Source organism: Hylobates moloch, unplaced genomic scaffold (assembly GCF_009828535.3).
Source record: "Hylobates moloch isolate HMO894 unplaced genomic scaffold, HMol_V3 SCAFFOLD_17, whole genome shotgun sequence".
NCBI classification, from domain to species: domain Eukaryota; kingdom Metazoa; phylum Chordata; class Mammalia; order Primates; family Hylobatidae; genus Hylobates; species Hylobates moloch.
The window spans coordinates 8348569-8369945 of record NW_026652292.1 but is presented as its reverse complement, the minus strand read 5'-3'; the positions used below and the strand labels follow the sequence as shown (position 1 = coordinate 8369945).

Genomic DNA, 21377 nt, shown 5'->3' with positions numbered 1-21377 from the left:
ATGGATGCAATCCGTCATTCATTTTTCTGGCTTTATATTTAGGATGGGATAATTTTTGTATTTTCATTAACATATTCCCCATCACATAGGTTTTAATATTTTGAAATTCAGAAGTGAAGACACTTGGGGGTTACTTTTCCACCATGGAGACCTTTATTGTAATGTCCTCCATGACCTCTCCACATTTCAGGCTAATGAACTGAAGGATGAGATACCGTATGTTCACAGCATGTGAGATTTTATAGCATCGCATTATGTGCTAATCATTAGATGCCTTAGGGGAAGCTAATTCTGTATTGACTTTGTATTCCTAAGTTTCACCTAATAGGCTGACTGTGTACTAACTTGTACTTTTCCATAGCAGCGCTCCTGAAACTTGCCATAAGCACTACTCAATGGCCAAAATAAAGTGGACGATTCATTGCCTTTATTTAGTAGAAGGTATCTTGGCCTTCATAGTGAGTTTATCCATCACTTGGACAATGACTATCTTGGTTTCTGGCCTTTCCACTACCTAGTCAATCAGTAGATAATATTTATATGGGTCATACTGTGTCCTAGGCCCTGGGGATAGCGAGAGAACAAAATAAAATCTCTGTCCTCCAGTTACTTGTATTCCAGTGGGTTAAAGGGGATTCACACAAGAACATCAACTGACTATCATAATCTAAGTCCTGTTATTCCTCCCATGCAAGCATACATATCCAATATCACTGAGATGACTGAGGACAAAGGCCTCTGGAAACTATTTTGCTGTCACTGAGCTTGCCAGTATATTTTATTCTGCCCCATTACTGAAGCTTCCCCACCTCAGTTTACCTTCTTTGAAGGTACTGAATATACCTGTATCTGTTTGCCTATGAAATATTTTTATTTATTTATTTACTTGTATATACCTAAGATGTATAACATGTTATTTTGATATACATAGAGCACATTAAAAGGAGAAGCTGTGAAAATTATAGATCTTTTAAATCAATTTCATATAATAGGATGTAAAAAAATCCCCAAACTCAAAAATATATCAGTCAAGCAATTTTAAGTAGTTTTAAGTGATGTGAAGAAGACAAAATAATAATGGAATCTAACAGTGGAGTAAAAGGGAGGTACTCTAGCCTGCCTGGCCAGGGAGGCTTTCCTGCAGAGGTGACATTTTAGTAAAACCTGAATAGTGAGAAGGGACCTTGGGAGAATCTAGAAAAATATCTAGGATCTAAGGGCCAGCAAGCGCCATCTGCAAGGTGATGAGCTTGGTGGGTTTCAAGACTAGAAAGCAGTTCCATGCACATGCGTGCATGTGCATATGTGTGTGTTCATGCGTGTGGTGGGAGCACAGGGAATAGGAAGGCTGGAGATCATGTAGAAATAGGGAGGTGGCCATGGAGGAGGGTTTGTTGGTGGGGGTCAGGATCTTGCATTTTAGGGAGGTTGCAAAGAGATCTATTGGAAATTTTTGAACAGGGAAAAATTACTTAATCAGATGAGCTCTTTACAAAGATTTATCTGGATGCAACACAGAAAATGGACTTTTGAGGGGCATGAGTGAGAAACACCAAGCTAAATTAGAATAGCTTCTGCTAAGTCCAGGTGAGAGAGGAAGGTGCTTGAGGTGGGATTGCAGTAGCAGACGGGAGAGAAGGGGACAGGGGTGCGATATACATTTTTTGAGGAAGTAGTGACGGGATTTGCTGATGGTTTGGAGTGTTGTGTGGGGGAATTAGAGCAATCCAAAATGACTCCAGCTGTGATGGCGAAGACTCAGCCAAGAAGCAGACTGGGGAAGGGGGCCACCAGTGGTTTGTTTGGTCCCGGTTAGTTTGGAGGCAATTCTTTGTTTCAGGTAGGGATGAAGAGGCAGATGGAAGTTGCAGTTTCAGGCACAGGTTGAAGGTGATATGTACACTTATATTCACCAGCCGATAAATGTTATTTAAGTCATGGGACTGAATGAGCCCACCCTGCGCCTCTGCCCCTGCCTCAAGGGAGGGTGTATAGATGGCGGACAGAGGAGGGCACGTGACACGGACAAAGCCACTGTGGCATTTGCTGGATTAAATCCTGGTCAGTGAGGTCTCTGGTCCCAGGGTCAGTGAATGATGCTGCAGCGAGTTACTTAGTGAAATTTTCATCCCTAAGAAAACACATTTTCAGGCCCAACAAGAAGTTAGTTGGTAGGAATAAATCATCAGCTTATTTCTTCAGCTGGATGATCTGTGTGTCTAGCATGGCTCCTAATCCTTAGTCAATAGATAATCTTTGCAGAAGTGAGGGGACAGCAAGATGACCCTGGGTTTTAGGGCCAGGGACTTACCTGTTAAAATTTTACTTCTTCCATTTGGAAATGAGACCTCCTTGAGTCCTGTCTCCACATCTGCAAAATAGCAAAGGAATGAGAACACTTATCTTACAGGTTTATTTCAGGAGACCTGTAAAAGATGTTTGAGTAGTGTACATAACCTACTTTGCATTTTTTGAAACTTTTTTATTGTCTAGTTAGTGAAATCTTTGATTTTTATATGATATGTCTTGGTAATTTTTCTTTTAGGATGGATTTCTTATTTTTATTTTTAATATACTCACCAAAAATGGTGATTAGTGCTCTAGAGGTCTGACTTTTTCTTTTTTTTTGAGACCAAAGATTGTGACAAACTCTAATTAACTCAAGCATATCAACATTGATATGTCTAGTCCATTGGATTTAAAAGGTTTCATCAGATATACGCTGTGTTATTCCTGACTAAAATCTGAAAACATCACATCAGAGGCCTTTCCGCTAAATAGTCTAGTTTATCTGAGAGTATTAGCAGTCTATTTACTGTAAATTTATCTGATAATATTTTAAGGTATTTGTATTTCTTAACCTAAAATTATTAATTCAGTAAGTTTCTTTCTGCTGTGAATTGTAATATCCTCCTTTTTTGTCCTTTGACATTTCAAGTGGTTCCAGTGAATTATCTGCGCTGGAATAACTTATCTGACCCCCTCAGGGTTCATACATTTGGTTATATCTTCCGTCTGCTTTCATGTTTCCAGGCCCAGGGGACCCCCCCTTTCTTTAAGTCTGTCTGGCTATAGTAATCCCTTCATCCCTTTGACCATTAATTGGAAAATTATGACATGTAGAAAGGACATTTTTCAAAACCATGGGAATCTTTATATTTGGACCAGATGTTAAGAGAATTTTAAAAGAGGGATAAAACATCTGTGACAATGAATGGCAGAGTCATAGAAGAAAAGGGAACTTGGATAGCATTTTAATGGAAGCGCTAATATTGTAAAGAGGTACAGAGGTAAGGTAGAGAAGCACATGTGGATTTGCATTCTTTTTCTCCATCAATCCACTTCTCAGGTGTTGATTGTTTGTCTGCACTATGTCCAGTACTGTCTGGAGACTGAGTTTTTAACAGACTTGTTTTAGAAGGAGGCAGATACACAGGTAATTGTAGTGCAGGATGATAAAGGCTGTAATAGGATTAAGAATCAACTTATAGTGGGGCCAGATAGGGATGAGAGAAAAGTGGGAAAAAATTCATAGAAGGCTCCACAGAGATGATGCTTACGGGTTGGGATTAGCAGCAGGGAAACTCAACAACAACAACAACAAATGGCTGAAATTGCAGAGGTAAGAAATACAGGAGGTTGGTCAGGACAGAGAGGAGGGCATGGATTCCAGAGGAGGGCATGGGTTCTAAATGTGGGTAAGGGAAGGATTGTCAAGACACTCACAAAATGAGGAGTGAGTTTTGGGAAGACGGAGGAGGAGGGAATGGTGGGTGTCCCTTGAGCTCTGTGTTGGCTGTCTGAGTGACGGTGTAGTTAGCTATGAGAGGAAGTAGACACAAGGGAGACAGCTGATGAAGACAGATAATGAGGCCTGCTTTAGAGCAGTTACGCTGGCTTTTTTTATGTAAAGACCCCTATTTTGATGTATGAGTCTAGATTATATACAGAGATTGGGGAGAGGGTCTAGATATCAGAGTCACCAGTTTTTAGAGACCATGTGAAATCACATGGGTTTGAAGAAAAGGGCCTCTGAGAATGTGTAGATGGAGAAAACAATGAACTTTCAGAAGAGGTTGGAGTGTACTTTCATTCGAGGAGAATGCTAGATGTGAAATAAATGCAGAGAGATTGGGGAGTTACAGAATCCAGGGAAGACAAGATGTCAGGAGATATTCAAGGAAAGGTCAGTGGTCACAAAGGCCATGGAGATATCTAGTTACATAAGCTTCCTGGATTTTACAAGCAGGAAGTAATCAGTGATGCTGACCAGACTGATGACAATAGAAGGGTATCATCTTTTCTTCCCACTGTGGTAGCATTGCTTTTCTATGTTGGCATAGACTCCACATCTTGCAGTGGACGAGAGAGAAAATGGTGCTCCATTCTTTTTTTTTCTTTTTTTGAGACAGAGTCTTGCTCTGTCGCCCAGGCTGGAGTGCAGTGCCATGATCTCAGCTCACTGCAAGCTCCGCCTCCCAGGTTCATGCCATTCTCCTGCCTCAGCCTCCAGAGTAGCTGGGACTACAGGCACCCGCCACCACGCCCGGCTAAGTTTTTGTATTTTTAGTAGAGACGGGGGTTTCACTGTGTTAGCCAGGATGGTCTGGATCTCCTGACCTCATGATCCACCCGCCTCGGCCTCCCAAAGTGCAGAGATTACAGGTGTGAGCCACCACGCCCGGCCTATGACTGGAATATTTTAGTGTGTCCACATGAATTTTCTGCCCTGAGGAAATGTCTCTAGGTAAATTCTTTAGAAATTGCCAAGGTAGTTACATTGCCTTGAAAACCCATTATTTAAGTACTTTTTTCTTTTTCTTTTTTTTTTTTTTTCTTAGACAGGGCTTTTGTTGGTTTAGCTGACACAGAAGTAGATTGAATGAACTTTCACTTAGTTTTAAAACCTGCTGACAGATAAAATTAATATTGCCTTTGTGTAAATAATAATTTTGTCTAATGGACTTCATTTATTTTTATCATTCCTCCAGGCGATCTGGAGCTAAACAAGGGGAAGAAGACAAAAGTGTAATAACAATTCCCTTTGAAGAGAGATATAAAAGAAGGTCACTGGAGCTGAACCATTACTGAAATGTATAAAATGGTTTAATGTTTGCTTTTTTCCATTTTATATCATGAGGTCCTTTTATATAGCCATAAAATTCCATCTCCTCTGAGTTCAGATATGATGAAAATCTGTGGGTAACAAAGCCAACTTCTTCAATTACCTGAAGGTGGCAGTGAGTAGTGTTTCTGGAGTTAAGGGTGGTCTGTGTTTCAGTAACACATTCCTAAAGATGTTTCCCTAATTCATTTATGACAAACTTCTTTCAGCTGAAACTTGGCAATCAAGACACATGGGTTAAAATAATATAAAAAAGATCTTGTTTCTTTAAAAGTGCACTATAAAAATTGAAGACATGTGATATATTTGTTGAACATCCTGATTCCCTTTATGGGCTCAATGTAATAAGAAGAAACCTTTAATTTCACTGTATTTCCCAAATAATAAAATGTTCAGTTATTGTTTTTGAAAAAGATTAGGAGAATCTATTTACTTGAACATTGCATTAACTTAAGTTTATTGTTTTATTGATTCTTCATTTAATTCTATTTCCTGCACTGTACCTAGAATATCTGATACAACAGCAAGAAAAGAGCATAGATTCATTTAATACATTCCTTCTAGGCCTAAACACACTGGGGCTTTGATTCTCCTGGATTGTTTATTCCTGCTTCATTGAACACTCTACTTGAACCTCTTTAAAGATCACACTTTCTATATTCCGCCATTCAGGAGAATTTCTTCCTTCTTTGTTTCTGATGACTTTGCTTCTATTCCTACTTCTATTTCATAAATATAGAAAGAGAATTTTCTTTGTCTGACTACTCTGAGCTGTGATGTGGGAGTAGTGGGGCTACCATCCTCTTCATCCTTGCTCCTATCTTGGAAAGCTGTACCTTGGAAAGAAATCCTCCATTATGGCTGGATTAATACGGATTAAGGATACCCCGAAGACACTGCCCATTTTCATGCCTTAGGTTCATCCCTGATTATATTCACTAGAGACAAGACTATGCTCCTGGTCTGGGGGTGATTCAGGTCATGTGACCTTGTGGCCATAAGTGTGTGGTTTTAGAAGCTTGAGCAGGGTGCTCGGGCTGTAGAATATAAGCAACCAGAAGGTAGCAGGACCCATCTTGATGTGGCCTGTCACTGCACCTTTGATCTCACATGCACTGTTTAATCTCTCTGAGCCATAGCCTTCTCAGCTACAAAGAGGGAAGAGAGACTAGATGATTTATCTTTCCTCACGCACCTTGCAAATTCTGGGAGTCCTTGACTCATTTCTTGTCTCAGATGTACCAAGGGCCTAAGCCACCTCACAATGGGCTCACTCAGTGGCAGGGGTTGGGTGGATTATAAATGGTCCATAGGACACTAGCTCTGTTTTCTCAGATTCATTCAGGCAGCCAATTCAGCATGTTGGAGCACATACACTTGGCATTGGAACTATGTGTAGATTGTTTACAATAAAAGAGAAGCAAAACTTAATCGGGACTTAGAAACACAAAAGGTCTGGGTCTCTCCTAGGCAACCTTTCACGTGGAAGCAGTGGTGTGGCAGGCACTCTAATGTCCCATCTGGGTTTCTGGAAAGGAGCTGCTGCTGTGGCTGGTGTCAGCCGCTATGGTGTGACCATGGAAGACAGTCTGCACCAGGAGCAGTGGGAGGACTAGGCAGATGAGGGGCTCATGACATCAGCAAGGGTGCAGATGTGACTACACGTTCCAACTCCTTCTCCTGCAAATCCTGGATGTTTTGTTTTTTACATTATAACAATCTGTAACTGTTCCTAATTAAGAGACACATATGCAGCAATCCCTTCAGCCTTTTGGTACTAAGGATTGTCCTGCTGTGGCATGCATGTGGCAGGACTTCCTGAGACATCTCTGAGGCCACCTCACTGGGTCAGCTCGCTCACCTGACTCCTTTGTCCTCTTGCCAAAGCAAGTCTCTAATGCCATCAAGTAGGGGATGGGCCCAGGAGGGGTTTGTGGACTCTCTGGACTATACCAACAGATTAGGCTATATCCATCTTTATAATAGGCCTATAGCTCAGAAGAAACCCAGCCTCCTCTGAAAAGTACATTAAGCTTATGTTGGATCTGTTTTTACTAATAACTGGTTAGACACTGTTCCCTAAGCAAAACGCCTCATGGAAGCTTTTATTCCTTTGCTTTCTTTTTTATCTGACAGCAATTTTTTTTTCCTAAAAGGAGCAGTTGTTTTCTGTCCCCAGAGCCTATTCAGTTTCAGTTGTAGCGTGGGAGTGAATGAGAAATGTTATTTATTGCACAAACACTTCTATACAGAGTTGTACTTATTTAGATCGAGCTTATAGAGATATCCTCCTACATCAGGAAAATAAAAGGAAGTTTAGGGGTTTCAGGGGTTTTGAAGCAGATGCACCAGAAATGCTTACATGTTGTCTCCCAAATTGGCTTTCTAGAATAAATCTTCATATTGGCAAATTCATTTCTTTCATATTAACTCATGTAATATATTTTTATTTTTCTAGAGTTGGTTGAATGATGATAGAGCTTTGATCCTTTGAAAATTCCTTCATAATGTATTTCCCAAATGTAGCACATAGTTATAATTAACAGGAATTTCATATATTTTGAAATTTTGCCTGAATGACTCAACACAAATTTAGTTTGGCGTTTTATATAAGCATATTTTGAATAACCTTTCAAGTCATGGCAGCTTGTTTGACTTCCAAAGAGGGAAGTTATCTATGTATGTATGCATATGTGGATGTGTGTATGCATCATCTATCTGTCTGTCTGTCTGTCTGTCTGTCTATCATCATCTATGTATCTGTCTATCTACAGCAGAGGTTCTCAACCAGGGGCAATTTGGCAGTGTCTGGAGACAATTTTGGTTGGTGCAAAGTTGGTGGTGGGAGGGGGGTGTTACTGGCTCTAGTAGGTATAGGCCAGGGATGCTGCTAAATGCATAGAATAGCCCAGAACATGGAATTATATGACTAAAATATCAATAGTGCTGAGCTTGAACACTAAAATCCCTGGTATAAATGTGTTCCTCCTACACCACTGAGAGGCAAGAGCTCCATGATTCAGTGGAAGATGGACCTGCTGAGTCCAGGAAGGAGGGACCTGCTATTTAGAGCTGAGTCTATTTAGAGTAAAAGCCTCTTCAAGGAGTTAGCCTTCCAGGGTAAGTTGCTTAAAAAAGCCCACGTCTCTGCATGAAGACTATGAATGCCCTTTCCTGTCACCTTACCGTAATGACAGTTTACAGTACTTTTAGTTTAAGAAAAAAGGTAATATGTTGTAGTCTGAAAATTATAAAATTATATCTCAAAAAATTACCTGTTCTCATTAAATGTTCTTTCCTAACATGACAAACATGTCATTTCAGCTCATCACCCTCGAACTATGTGTTCCATTTTAGCTGCTCGTTCTCTATATGTGTCATTTCCCCTCTTCTCTAATTGTCGCTTTCCAAATCCCAAGGAAAGAGCATTTCAGACATGTGTTATTTTTCTCTTCCTTTCATTCAGGAGACAAAGATGTGAGGGCTTCTAATGTCAAATCTCTTAAGATCAGAGTGGAGGGCATATTGTAAAGAAAGGACAGTTTCAGTCACAAGCAGGTCTGGATGATACCCTTCATCGGTAGCAGAAGGGGAATCTATGTTGGCTTAGATGTGCACGTTGAAAAACTATGTGTAAGAAAAGAATGTGCTCTTAGTCCCTAGTTGATTTGCACTCATTCTTGGAGATAATGACAGGGCAGTGCTCCAACCCATCTCCATGATGGCTTGCTGCTCTGTGTGAGTGGACTTATCAGTGATATGGCTCTGGGTGGCTGTTGGGTGCTAGGCATGGTTGCGAGTGCTTGGCACCATGCTTACTACAGAGCTAGCATGTATTGAGGGTTGATTGCCACTTCATCATCCTTCCCATTTTATCTTTATCATTGCTGATCTGTTTTGATGTGAGACTGTGATAATTTACCTGAACTGATATGGGTGCCCCAAACCTCCTTGCTTTTAACAGAATGAAATCACATCTGAAGCACCTCTAACAAGTGCTATTTTATTTTGAAATACATCATTTGATAAAATTTCATATCTTAAGTCTCAAGAGGCTCAGAAAAGATAGGCTACTTCATCTGGTTACCTTTGGACTGGAGTTCTAAAGCAGACTCCAGTTTTGCACACTGTAACTCCTTTGCAAAAGTGAAACTCATATTTTTAATGTTATAACCCAGGGACAATGAGCATTTGCTCATCCATTGTCCATTACAGTGCTTTGTGCTTGGGCAGGGATTGTGGGCTGGCGGGCAGATGAGTCTCTGGCTCTCCGTTTTCCTCCCTAGCCCATCCTCCACCTTCATGCTCAGCATCTCTTGTTCCTACAGAAGCTATACTCTTCCCTTGTCTTGATTTGCAGTCCCATTACCTGTTTCTCTGCCCAACCTGAATGTTTTGGTCAATGGGAATGTTGTAGAATTCCTTCCATTCTTAAGGACCCCAACCTTTTGCCTGCTCTGAAGTTCTTGGTCCTGGTGAGCCTGTACTTGGCTTCCTTATATCAGCTCTATGGTTGCTGCTTATCAGTGCAATAGGCCTTACCTCATGCTTCTTGGTTCCTTTGCAAATTAATACATGCATAGAGCTGCGTATGCAGTTGTCACTCAGTAAATATTGAGTGAATGAGAGACTCTAAACTCAGCTGGACCTTCAGGTTTCTGGTCAGGTTTATTCATACTGAGCCAACTTCTATGAAATTAACCCATAATTTTTCTACTCTTCAATTTCAAAATTTCAATTATCATGTCTTTTCCTTCCTCCCCATTTGTTTGACTCAAAAAATACTGACTGTGAAATTTGATACACCCTCAAATCTATGTTTTCTTTATCTTGAAATCTCACCATTTGTTCAGGTGATAAGTACTCCTTTTTAAAGAAGGCCTCTTTCCTTTCTTTCACTTTCTTTACTGGCACCCTAATAGCTTCTCACCTCAGTTTTCTCTGGATTTTCTTCCAGTGCCTCTCTCTTTTATTATTCACTTATTTATTTATTATTATTATTTAGAGACAAAGTCTTGCTGTGTTGCCTAGGCAGGAGTCCAGTGGCACCTTCTTAGCTCTCTGCAGACTTGAGCTTCTGGGCTAATGCAATCCTCCTGCTTCAGCCACCCACGTAGCTAAGACTACAGACACACACTACTATGCCTGGCTAATTTTTATTTTTATTTTTTGTAGAGACAAAAATCTCATTATATTTCCCAGGTTGGTCTCGAACTCCTGACCTCAGGTGATCCACCTGCCTCAGCCTCCCAAAGTGCTGGGATTACAGGCATGAGCCACCATGCCTGGCCAGGTGTCTTAAACTTAATGTGCACACACACACACACACACACACACACACACACACACACACACACAAATGATTCTAATCTCATCTAAACAAAATCCATCTACTGATTATCCTATTAAAAAGAATGGCATCACTATCCTTGAAGTCACTTACGTTATCTATCTTAAGTCCATCTGTGTCTCTTTGCTCTGTGTTCCCAAAATTTAGCAGATTATAACAACCACTCTTTTATTATATTTTGCATTTGTGGGGTCAGGAATTTGGGCAGTGCTCAACTGAGAGATTCTTTTGCTCTCATAATATCTACTGAAATTACTCAATGGGTTTCAGCTTTACTCATGGCTGGAGAGTTGGGCTCATGTGTGACCCATCAACTAGAGCACCTAAATGTGTTCTCTCTAGTATGGCCATCTCAGGGTGGTTGGACTTCTGACCTAGTGTCTCAGTGTCTTAAAGAATGTGTTCTAAGCTACAGGATGTAGCAACTGCCAGGCTTTTAGGGCCTGGGCTTGGAAACTAGCACAACGTGACCTCTGTTGTATTGAAATCAGCAGAGCAGTCACTGAGCCAATCCAGATTCCAGGTGGGGAACATAGATCCACCTCTCAATGTGAGGAATGCCCGAATCTGTGGCCATCTTTAATTTGCCATAGTTTCCATTACCCACAGTTATTGTGTACTGTGTTTGCCTTTTGATTCACATTGACACCCCTAAAGTCACTGCTTCATTTATTTCTCTTCTTAACAATTGTAATGGCTTTAAATTGGCTTTTCCATTTCTATGCTCTCATCTGCCTAATTTCCTAGGTACACTATTGTGATAATGGTCTTATTAATATTAATAACATCTTCTAACATTAATGTACTATGATAACTTGTTGCCTGAAAATAAAGACCTCACACCTTAGTGTAGTTTGCCTTCCATATCTTAACCTACTCTGTAAGCTTTTCCCAATACTTCCCTTTAAATTTCCTGGATCAAGTACAGCACACCATTCCTAAAACATGTTGCAGACCTCTTCCTCTTGCCCCTCCAGTGTGCCTTTTCATCCTCTTCCCTGGGGATGGAATGTCCTTCCAGAAACCTCCATCTGTTGAAATCCTCTTTATCCTCCAGCATTACACTCAGATTTGAGCCCCTCCATGGACCCGTCATAGATCCTTCTCTGTAGCAGTCGTACTCTCCCTTGACTTCCACAGCACTCCCGTTCTTTTTAAGTTTTGCTTAAAAAGCTTGGATTATAGTTATTTTTAAAGGCCTATATTACTTTAATGCTTGTTAATCATTTAAATTGTTCATAATCTTTAAAGTTTCCCAGCATAGTACTTTTATTTCACCCAGTAGGTGCTCGATATAGATTTTGTTTGATTCACACTTGATCTCTAGCCAGATATTTTGCAGGCAGATTATCTACAATTTTAAAAGGTTATCCTGCATCACTAAATACAGAATTTAGCAAATCATGATGTTTTTTTTAAAGTTGGGTAGCATAATATTCATCAATTTATTAGTAAAAGACAATGGCCGTGGCCTTCTTAAAACTAAATATTTTAAATGTTAAAAAGGGATGGGCAGGTATTTGTAGGGTTTCCACATACAGACCTGTGTTTGCCCAAGGGGTTAGGACAGGTGGCCAAGGGAAATCCAGCCAATCCCAACTATTAATCTACATTCCTTAGTAGTGAGTGTGACGACAGTACAGCTTACGCTTGAGCATTTCTCCTTTAAAACAAATGGGCTATGCCATGCAGTTATTGGGAGAATGAGAGGTCTGTATTGAGACACACGCACTCAAGCATGCATTCATACACACAGCCTGGGATATGACCTAGAAAAATATGCTGCTCTAAGCCCTCCAAGCTCTCCTCTATCTCCACAAAGTGTAAACTTAAAGTTAGTGAGGGAGTTTTACCAGAAGACCACCCACCGGAAAACGAACTCACGGTCATCTGATTCTTCTCTTTTGTGTGTTTTAGGCACTTTCCACACATGAGGAGAAGAAGAGCTTCTGTTTAGAAGACACGTGCCCAGAGTCAGAGGCCCCTTGCGCACCATGAAGGGAACCTGTGTTATAGCATGGCTGTTCTCAAGCCTGGGGCTGTGGAGACTCGCCCGCCCAGAGGCCCAGGGTACAACTCAGTGCCAGAGAGCCGAGCATCCAGTCATCTCCTATAAAGGTAAGGGACCAGCACACACTGACTGCAAAGCCGTCATCTAAATGCACGTTCTGTGTTTAGTGATAAAAGATAATAGAACATTACAAATGCTGTATAATCCAGTGACTCTTGTTTTAGACATAGTTTAAAATAAAGGTAAAACTACAAAAGCCTATATCGTTAGAATTTCATATCCAGAAACGGATTACTACCTCAAGAGGGATCTAAGACAGGGATTACCAAGGTAAAAAATCTCATTATTTCTGGTCACCTTTATTTAACAGGTACTGCAGGCTTCCTAAGTGTTTGAACCAAAGGATAAAAATGTGACCATAAAAAGAACAACAAAACCAAGGAAAGCCTAAAATTCTTCACTACGGCATCTTCCTGCAAAGCCTTAGTCTTGCCACAAACTTACCCCTTGGTTTCTATCTAGCATTGCATGGTAGCAGAATTAATTTAATGTCCCAAGTATCTCTATGGATTGGTAGGATTAAATAATTAATCTGTATATCCACTCATTTATTCTTTCATTCATTGAAATTTATTTAAGGTCGTTCACACCCGGGGCACTCAAGCATTCAGAGTGGAAAAGAAAATAGACTTTGTCCCTGTCCTCAAGGAATTATATTATCAGGCTAAATATGATGAATCAGACATTGTATTTCAGTAATTCATGCAACAAGTGGTTTTATATTTTGTTGTTTTTAAAACTTTGTATCAAACACTTTCAAATATCTACAGAAATAGAATAGTCTAAGGAGCACAAAAACAGAAATAGTCTAAGGAACATGCAGCCCTACACTTATCAATTCATGGCCCATCCCTATCCTTTTTCATCTAAATTTCCACTCATGCTTCATCTCATACCCATTAAATTATTTTGGAGGAAATTTTAAAAAATCAAATAATTTTATCCATCAGATTTCAGTTTATAATGCTCAAAGATAAGGAATTCAGTACCATTATCACAATGAACAAACTAACAAACAATAAATGATTTCATGACATCATCAAGCACCCAGTGGGCATTGAGAGATCTTTCCTGGGTTCATAAATATTTCGGCATCTTTTGGCCAGTTAAGTCAAATCAGGATTTAAGTAAATTCCATACACTGCCATTGGTTGGTATATTTCTTGAGTCTCTTTTAATATTTTACTTTTATTTCATACCCTTTGCAAATTACAGAAACCAAGTTCTTTGTCCTGGACAGTTTCCCACAGTCTGGAGTTTGCTCGTCATGTTCTGATTGTGTGGTTCAAATGTTCCTCTTTCTAAAGATGTCTGTAAATTCCTAGTAATCTCAAGACACCTGCTGAGATCCAGGTTTGGATCTTTTTGTCTTGACCGTGTCATGGGTAGTGCTGCGTACTTCCTTCAGGAGGCAGAGCATATCCAGCTGGGAAATGATCAGTCATTGATGATCATGGCCTCAATCTACTGATTCACCGATGGGTACAAAACTTGGATTTTCTCATTTTATTATTTTGCTCATTTAGTGGTTAGAATACTTCTATACAGACTGTCTTTCCTGCATCAAATCTTTGCATATCCTGAAGGTACACCTTATGCAGGAAAGGCAAAACAAATGGTCCCTGCCCCCCACCAATTTATACTTCTATTTTTTTAAAATACATAAGTAGGTTGGTTCTTTAACATCCCACGTCATTCATTTGTCATCCAAAGGGGATGAATAAGTGTTGTTTACCTTTTTCTTATTTTGATTATTATAATTATTATTAATATGTGAATTTCAACATATTTGATGTATTTTAATCCATGTAGTTTACATCCTTGTACATGGTGAAATTATAGCATTTTAAGCCCAGAGTAGCCTCTTGAGAGTAGTTTCTGGACTCTTCTGACTCCATCCAAGTCATCTTTGAGAGCTTCTTTAGTTTCTGGGTTGACAAGATATTCCTATTCCTTTTACTTATTTCCTTCCACAGACCTGGGAATCACTCATTTCTGTATGCTTTGAGCACCAAAGGTGCCCACAGGTCTTCTCAGTGGATAGTGCTAAGAAAAGCATTTTTAAAATATACCATAAGCTTCTCCTGGTACTCCTAACTCATCTCCAGGACTCTAGGGTCTTTGTTAACCTTTCCCATCTTAGTGTCTGTTTCTTCCTTGCACAAAATCTCAAGTCTCTGCTGACCAACCTAATGATTTCTTTGCCTTTTTTCTTTAGTACACACTCAGTCATTTTAGAATAACAGCTCCATGCAAACTTAGTTGTTTCTGATTATTGAAAAATCTTTAAAACGACTTTTTTCTCTCTCTCTTTTTTTTTGGTCCTCACGTATATATTTCACTGGAAAATTCTAGTGAAATTAGCAGAATTACTGCTTTAAAATCAGTAGAAATAAATTAATAATTTCTGCATGGTTATGGCACCAACCCAAGACCCAGTTACTATCATTTGTTTAATTTTTCTATTGATTTTTAGAAATTCTTAAAATTGACATTTATTATGCAGTGTTTCAAAGTCAAATGATTGAAGCAAAAGGTGTTCAAAGGAATCTAGCTTCGCTTCCTGTTTTATTGATCCTATTCTAGAGCTCTTTCTGTATTTAGCTATTTATCTATATTTTATGGGTTAGGCTACTTTTGTAAGAGAAGCAAAGCAACACACACACACATACAAATATATATTTATATTCCATTTTCTTAGATGAAAGGTGGCAATTATATAGACTTGTATCTGTGTAGCATTATTTTAACCTAATGATATATGCTGGAGCCTACTCTCTAGAAGAGTGTAGAGATTTATGTCATTCTTTTTTTTTTTTCAGTAGCTACATAGCTTCCACTATGTGATGAGCCCTAACCTAATCAAAAACTCCTTATTGAGAGATGCTTAGGTTATTTTCTGTCATTTGTGACCATGGATAGTGTTTCAGTGAGTAATGCCTCCTGTAAACATTATTTAATATTTTTGCAAGTGTACCGTTGAAAGAGATTATTAGAATTGGGATTTCTGGGCCAAAGGGTGAATGCATATGTGGTTTTGTAAATGTTGCCCAATTCTCTTTCATAGGGGTTACACCACTTTGCATTCTAGTTGCCCTGGATATGAATACCTGTTTCTCTGCTGCCTTTCCTGCAGAGTACACCATCAGGCTTTGGGATCTGGACCAAACTCAGTGCATAAATGGCATCTCAGTGTATTTTTATTTGCATGTTTTTAATTCTGAGTGAACCTTCAATGAACATTTAAGAGAAGCCTGTTGTGTACAGGGTCTTTACTAGATATTGAGGAGGTCAAGAAGATGCTCAGTTCCTATTAAAAGGGTTTAGACTATTTTTAGGAATGTGAACCAAAAGGGCCATTGCATAACATTCTGTGAAGGGTCCTAACAGGTGCCTGTGTTGGGTGCTGCAGAGCCTAGGAGAGGGGCTCTAAGCCCACATCCTGGGCTGTAGGACGGTGGTTGAGGAAGGTTTCTGGGATGAAGCCATGCCAGAGCTGCAGCCCAAGTGATTGTTAGAAGGTGTTTACAAAACTTATGAAAGGAGAGGTTTCCAGGGAGATGAAAAGAGCAAGTGATAAGCCCTGAAGTGAGAGAGGAAGCATTGCAGGTCCTGGCAAGATTCACATACAGGAAGTCAGGACAGCTTATTTTAAGATATGGAGGAGGAGGTAGAGGGCATGAGGCTCACATGGCAAGTGGGGATTCAGAGGTGCCTGGCATTGGAAGGCATCTGAACAAGTTTATCCTCTATCTGGAGGATGACAAAATGCTGGCAGGGACAGCCCATTCTAAGGCTGCTACTGAGACCAACGGGAGGAGGAACTGCATTAAGGAAAGGGAGGCAGAAATGTAGAGAAGAGATAGATTCTGGAAATTGGAAAGGAGTGTGGTTGAAGATTCAGCAGTTGTAGAGCAGGAGCGAGAAGGAAACCCTGACTGCAGTCCCCACATTTTTGGCTATTAATTCCATATAGAATCAAGAAGAGAAAGCAGATATGAGGGGTGTGGTGATTTTAGATGGAAAAGGCTGAGTTCCTGTGAGCCACCAGATGGAATTATCTAGTTGAGAGCAAACCTTTCTGAGAACCAAGAAAGGGGATATTTTCAAGAGGGCTGTGTCCAGCAGAGCGTCAGATACTGCAGTGTTCAAGGCAGAAGAGTGACACACTTGTCCTGGTCTTCCTGGGACTTTTCTGGTTGCTTCTGTTCTGGGAAAGCCAGGACAATTGGTCACTTTCCGAGAAATTCTGTCAGCAGTACTGTATTACCTGCTTAGGGCTGCTGTAACAAATTACTGCACACTAGATGGCTTAAAACAACCTAATTGTCTCTTCTCACAGTTCTGGAGGCCAGAAGTCCAAAATTACGGCGTTTGCAGGTCTGTGTTCTCTCTGAAGAACCGTTCTCTGCTTCCTCCTAGCTTCTCATGATTGTCAGCAATGTTTGGCATTCCTTGGCTCATGGACGCATCACTCCAGTCTCTTAGTCTGTATCCTCCCTCTGTGTCCCTGCCTTTTGGTCTTCTTTTTTTATAAGGACATAAGTCATGTTGAACTTAGGGCTAACCTTAATCCAGTATGACCTCATCTTAAACAATTCATCTGCAAAAGTGCTGTTTCCAAATACGATTACATTCAGAAGTACCTGTGTGGTTAGGACTTCAGTATATCTTTTGGGAGGACACATAAAATGCAGCATTTATCAGAGCAGTTTCAATGCAGGGTTGGGGGAAGAAACCAGATGGTGATATATGTGGGGATATATCAAAGGTTAGGGACTAGATGATAGATATAAAAGGAGAGAATTCATGTCAGTCATGCAGGGACATAAGGGCAGGGAACAGCTTTTCAAAGAGCATGACTTAACCATCCTCAAATGGCGATGGGAAGGAATGAGGTGAAGGAAGAGGCTAAAGAGAGAGAAGAGGGGAGAGATGATTGTTTAAGCAGAGACCCCGGTGCTGTAGGAGGGCATAGCAACTGGGAACAGGTGCCCAGTAAAGTTATAGGAAGCCAACTCCACCTCCAGTGAACCTGGAGGGCAGGAGGCCAAAGCACCCAGGATGCAGGAAAGCTGGTGGGTGGGGGTGGATGCGGGAGAGGAAGGACTTCCTGAAGATCTCTGTCTTGGCTGAAGAGGAGTAGGCAGGCCCCAGGACAAGAGTACAGGGCCTTCGAAAGGAAGTGCTTCTCTGAGGAGGGAATAAAACTATTTCTCTCTCTCTCTCTGTCACACACACACACACACACACACACACACACACACACACACACACACACACACACACACACGATGTCTTGTGATATTATGGGCCCAGTCAGGCCTTGAAATGGCTCATGTTACCACTGAACAAGTGGCCTCTGTGACTCCCTGTGAACACTTTTTTGTAAGGCACCATTCCAAGAAACTTCGAGAAAGTAGGATGAAACACTGACTAGGGAAATAAAGGGAGAATCAGATAATCTTGACTTAAAATCCTGATTTCCATGCACATAGTATTATGCACTGGAGGCATTCTGCACAGGATGCTACTGATGAAGGACTGGATGGTAACGGAACGTCTTCATGCAACTTAACATTTTCTGTCAGAGTCTTGATCTGATTTACCTGGCTAGGCAGAAGATGCTGGTAGAATCTTTTTTTTTTTTTTTCCAGCCTCTGTGAAATATTTGCCACTGCAGGCTGCTCCTGTCTAGTGGAGTTCATTGCACAACACGCTTTAACAGCTTGCTGTGTTTGCAAGGTTACTTGCTTGACTGTATGTTCTGGAATATTTAGCCCTGATTGTGCAGTGGCTGCTAAAACACCCTGACCCATTACAGATGCACTGTTCAAACATATGTCCTTGTCGTTTGTTTAAATGTCTATTCCAATAAAGAGGGGAAAAAAATAGTGACCCTTCAAGACAGCATGTTTCTCAGCATGCTTACTGAGTCTCAAAACCATCTCTGAAATTAGTTTTAAATGATTAATGTCTACTTAAGGCAATGTGCCATATTCTGCTTTTGTTTACTGATTAAAGTTTACTCAGTATGCAGGCCATTTAGAGAGCATGCTCCTGTTATAGGAATGGGTTTGTGGGAAGCAATTTCACATTATTCACAAAGAAAGACCACCAGTGATGTGAGTCATGCTGTACTTTGCGTGGGTCCTTCATATGACTGATTTGGAGGCTTTTCTTCAGGGTGTTAGCCAGCAGCATTTAGCATTAATGCCCAAGATTACTCCTGCCTGCAGAATCAGGCAGGGCCCCATTGATTTCCATTCCCAGGTCCCAGCGATCTTTATCTTTAACTCCTTAATGTTCCTGTGGAGTGTCCTGCTACTTATGGGTTTATTGATTGGCCTGAGAATTGTTCTGAGACTTAAGCAAGAGCTGCATGGACTCGTGATAGAGGATTTGCAACATTTAGCTCCAGTGGCTTGGGAAGGGCATGGAGGGAATTGAGATGACTGCTCCAGCTTGGGCCATCACCGGGACTGGGCTAGGGGGTTGCACTTGGTTTTCTGCTGCTTCCCTAAGGATCTTGGGTTTTAACAGCTGCCTTTATCCCCATATGTAGTCTTAGGTGATTGAAAAAACAGTGACTGAAAGTGACCAATTAGGATTTTAAACTTGGGTTTTATTCCCATATCACAGTATGAATGACTATTTTTCATGGATCCTATATTTTCCTTTCAAAACATATCATTATATTACATTATATTTATGTGTGTGTTGCATGCATTGCTTTGTTAAATGTTGACAGGAGGAATATCTGACATGTTTTGTGACTCTAATTTGGCTCTTTTTCGTATTCACTCACTGTGCCCCCAGCCCTTCTCCTAGTCTAAGAAGCTCTTTCTGCCCTTCTCTAATGTAGCCATGTGCATACTACATGCTGTCATCATAACTGCCCTTCTTGCCTGTTTTGCGGCCTCCTGTCACTCTTCCCTTGACGCCGTGCTGTCTTGTGGGCCACTGGCATTGCTCAGCCTGCCACCTGCTCCTCCCGCGGCTGGAGAAGGCGTAACATGGGCAGTGTCAAGCTACAACGAACTGTAACCTCTCAGAAAATGAAGGGATGCTGTATGAGTGAAGGAGATGTTTCTGTGCTAGGCTCCATTTGTGTCCACAGCTCCATGTGTGTGACATGGCTCCATGCACGTGTGTCTCATGGCTCCATGCATATCCATGTCTCTATGTATGTGCCATCTACGTGCCTCCCACAGCTCCATGTGTGTCTCATAGCTCCACGCATGTGTGTCTCATGGCTCCATGCATGTGCCATGGTACCATGTGTCTCCCACAGCTACAGGCACATCTCATGGCTCTATGCTTGTCTATAATTCCATGCATGTCCCACAGTTCCAGCCATATCCATGTCTTTATGTGTGTCCATGTATCCATGCATATCCCATCCCTCCATATGTGTCCACGGTTCCAGGCATGTTAACTCCATGTATGTATGTCCCATGGCTCCATGTGTGTCCCATGGTTCCACACATATCCCATGGTTCCATGCATGTCCACATCTCCTTGCATGCCCCATGGCTCCATGTGTGTCCCACAGTTCCATGTGTGTGCATTGTGCATGGCTCCATGTGTGTCCCATGGCTCCATGCATGTCTCATGATGCTCTGTTTCCTCTCTGGGTTTTGGCTGTCTGGTGTCTAATGCACCAAGCAGTTGTGTGGAGTCATGGTACTGGCTGAGTTTAGCCTCTTCATTAGGATACAGCAACCTCATTGCCACAGAAGGGGCTGCAGTAGAGGATTCCTGGAGTCCCTGTGAGATTCCAGAGCTTTCTGAGTCTGAAAATATAAATCTTGGGCAAAATTGCTTCCAGTATTTCTCTCTGTTCATCTAGTCTCAGATCTACCGCTCTGACCTTTAGAAATCATAAATGTGTGTGATTGCATGATAATGTCCTACTTTCTCCAAGGAGGAATTAAGAACATTTATTTTAATTAGAAATAGATAGCATGACATTAATTTTAATATTTAGTTTTAATATTTTCATATGAATCTGATTAACATATAGGAAGACACTGCTAACTGTTGAAAACTGTTTTGAACTCAACATTTTCTCTGTAAACTAAAATTTACATAAACCAAGTGTGATCTTCACTTGTTTCACAATAGGATATGACTTATCCTCCTAAGAGTTTACTTGGGGAGGAAACGTGCTGTTATGGATCCTTAAATATCCTTTGTTCCATGAATAATTTGTCTTTTCATTATCATGCATATGACTGGATGTTTTATGTGATGTAATGTCAAAATCACATTGGCAAAATATTTTAATCTATTTGCAAAGGAACCAGCTAAGGTATAACCAACCACATTGCCTGCTTTTTACATTACAAAATGCATTTTGGGGTACATTTCTGATTTTAAAGTATATTGTCAGTTTTCTATCTGGAGAAATGAAATATTTTTAAAAAACCATTTTTCAATTCTATAATCTAGGTGTGTAATGATTATTCATGAGTGCACAGAGATGTTAGGAGAAAATGCAGCATGTAACCACTATAAGTTATTAACAAAGAGAATTGGTTCTAATACTTGGATGGGACTTTAATGTTCTTATTGATCTTTGGCTGATGAGAGCTGAGAGGGTCCCTGTTGTGCATTTTTATAAGCAATAATTAGACTCTGATGAAAATGGTTTATTGAGTTTTGAAAATTATTAATAACTTTCATGTTACTTTTGCATTCTAGGGCCACTAATTAAATAATTTATAAGATTGAATATTTGTATTTTATCTTCAGGTAAAATTTCAATTGTTTTTGGTTGATGTATCTCAATAGGGAGATAGTTTTTATTATTTTAAGTCTTTGAGTGG

The 21377-nt window shown here is 40.4% G+C and overlaps 1 protein-coding gene across 1 annotated transcript in view; it reads left to right on the top strand.

Annotated features, from left to right (window-relative positions):
* Positions 1–21377, top strand: part of SEMA5A (semaphorin 5A) — a 509156-nt gene that overhangs the window by 153324 nt on the left and 334455 nt on the right. Inside the window, exon 3 of the mRNA XM_032135528.2 lies at positions 12393–12593. Within this exon, the coding sequence (XP_031991419.1) occupies positions 12470–12593 (124 nt within the window). The 5' untranslated portion in view covers positions 12393–12469. The remainder of the gene's footprint in view (positions 1–12392; positions 12594–21377) is intronic.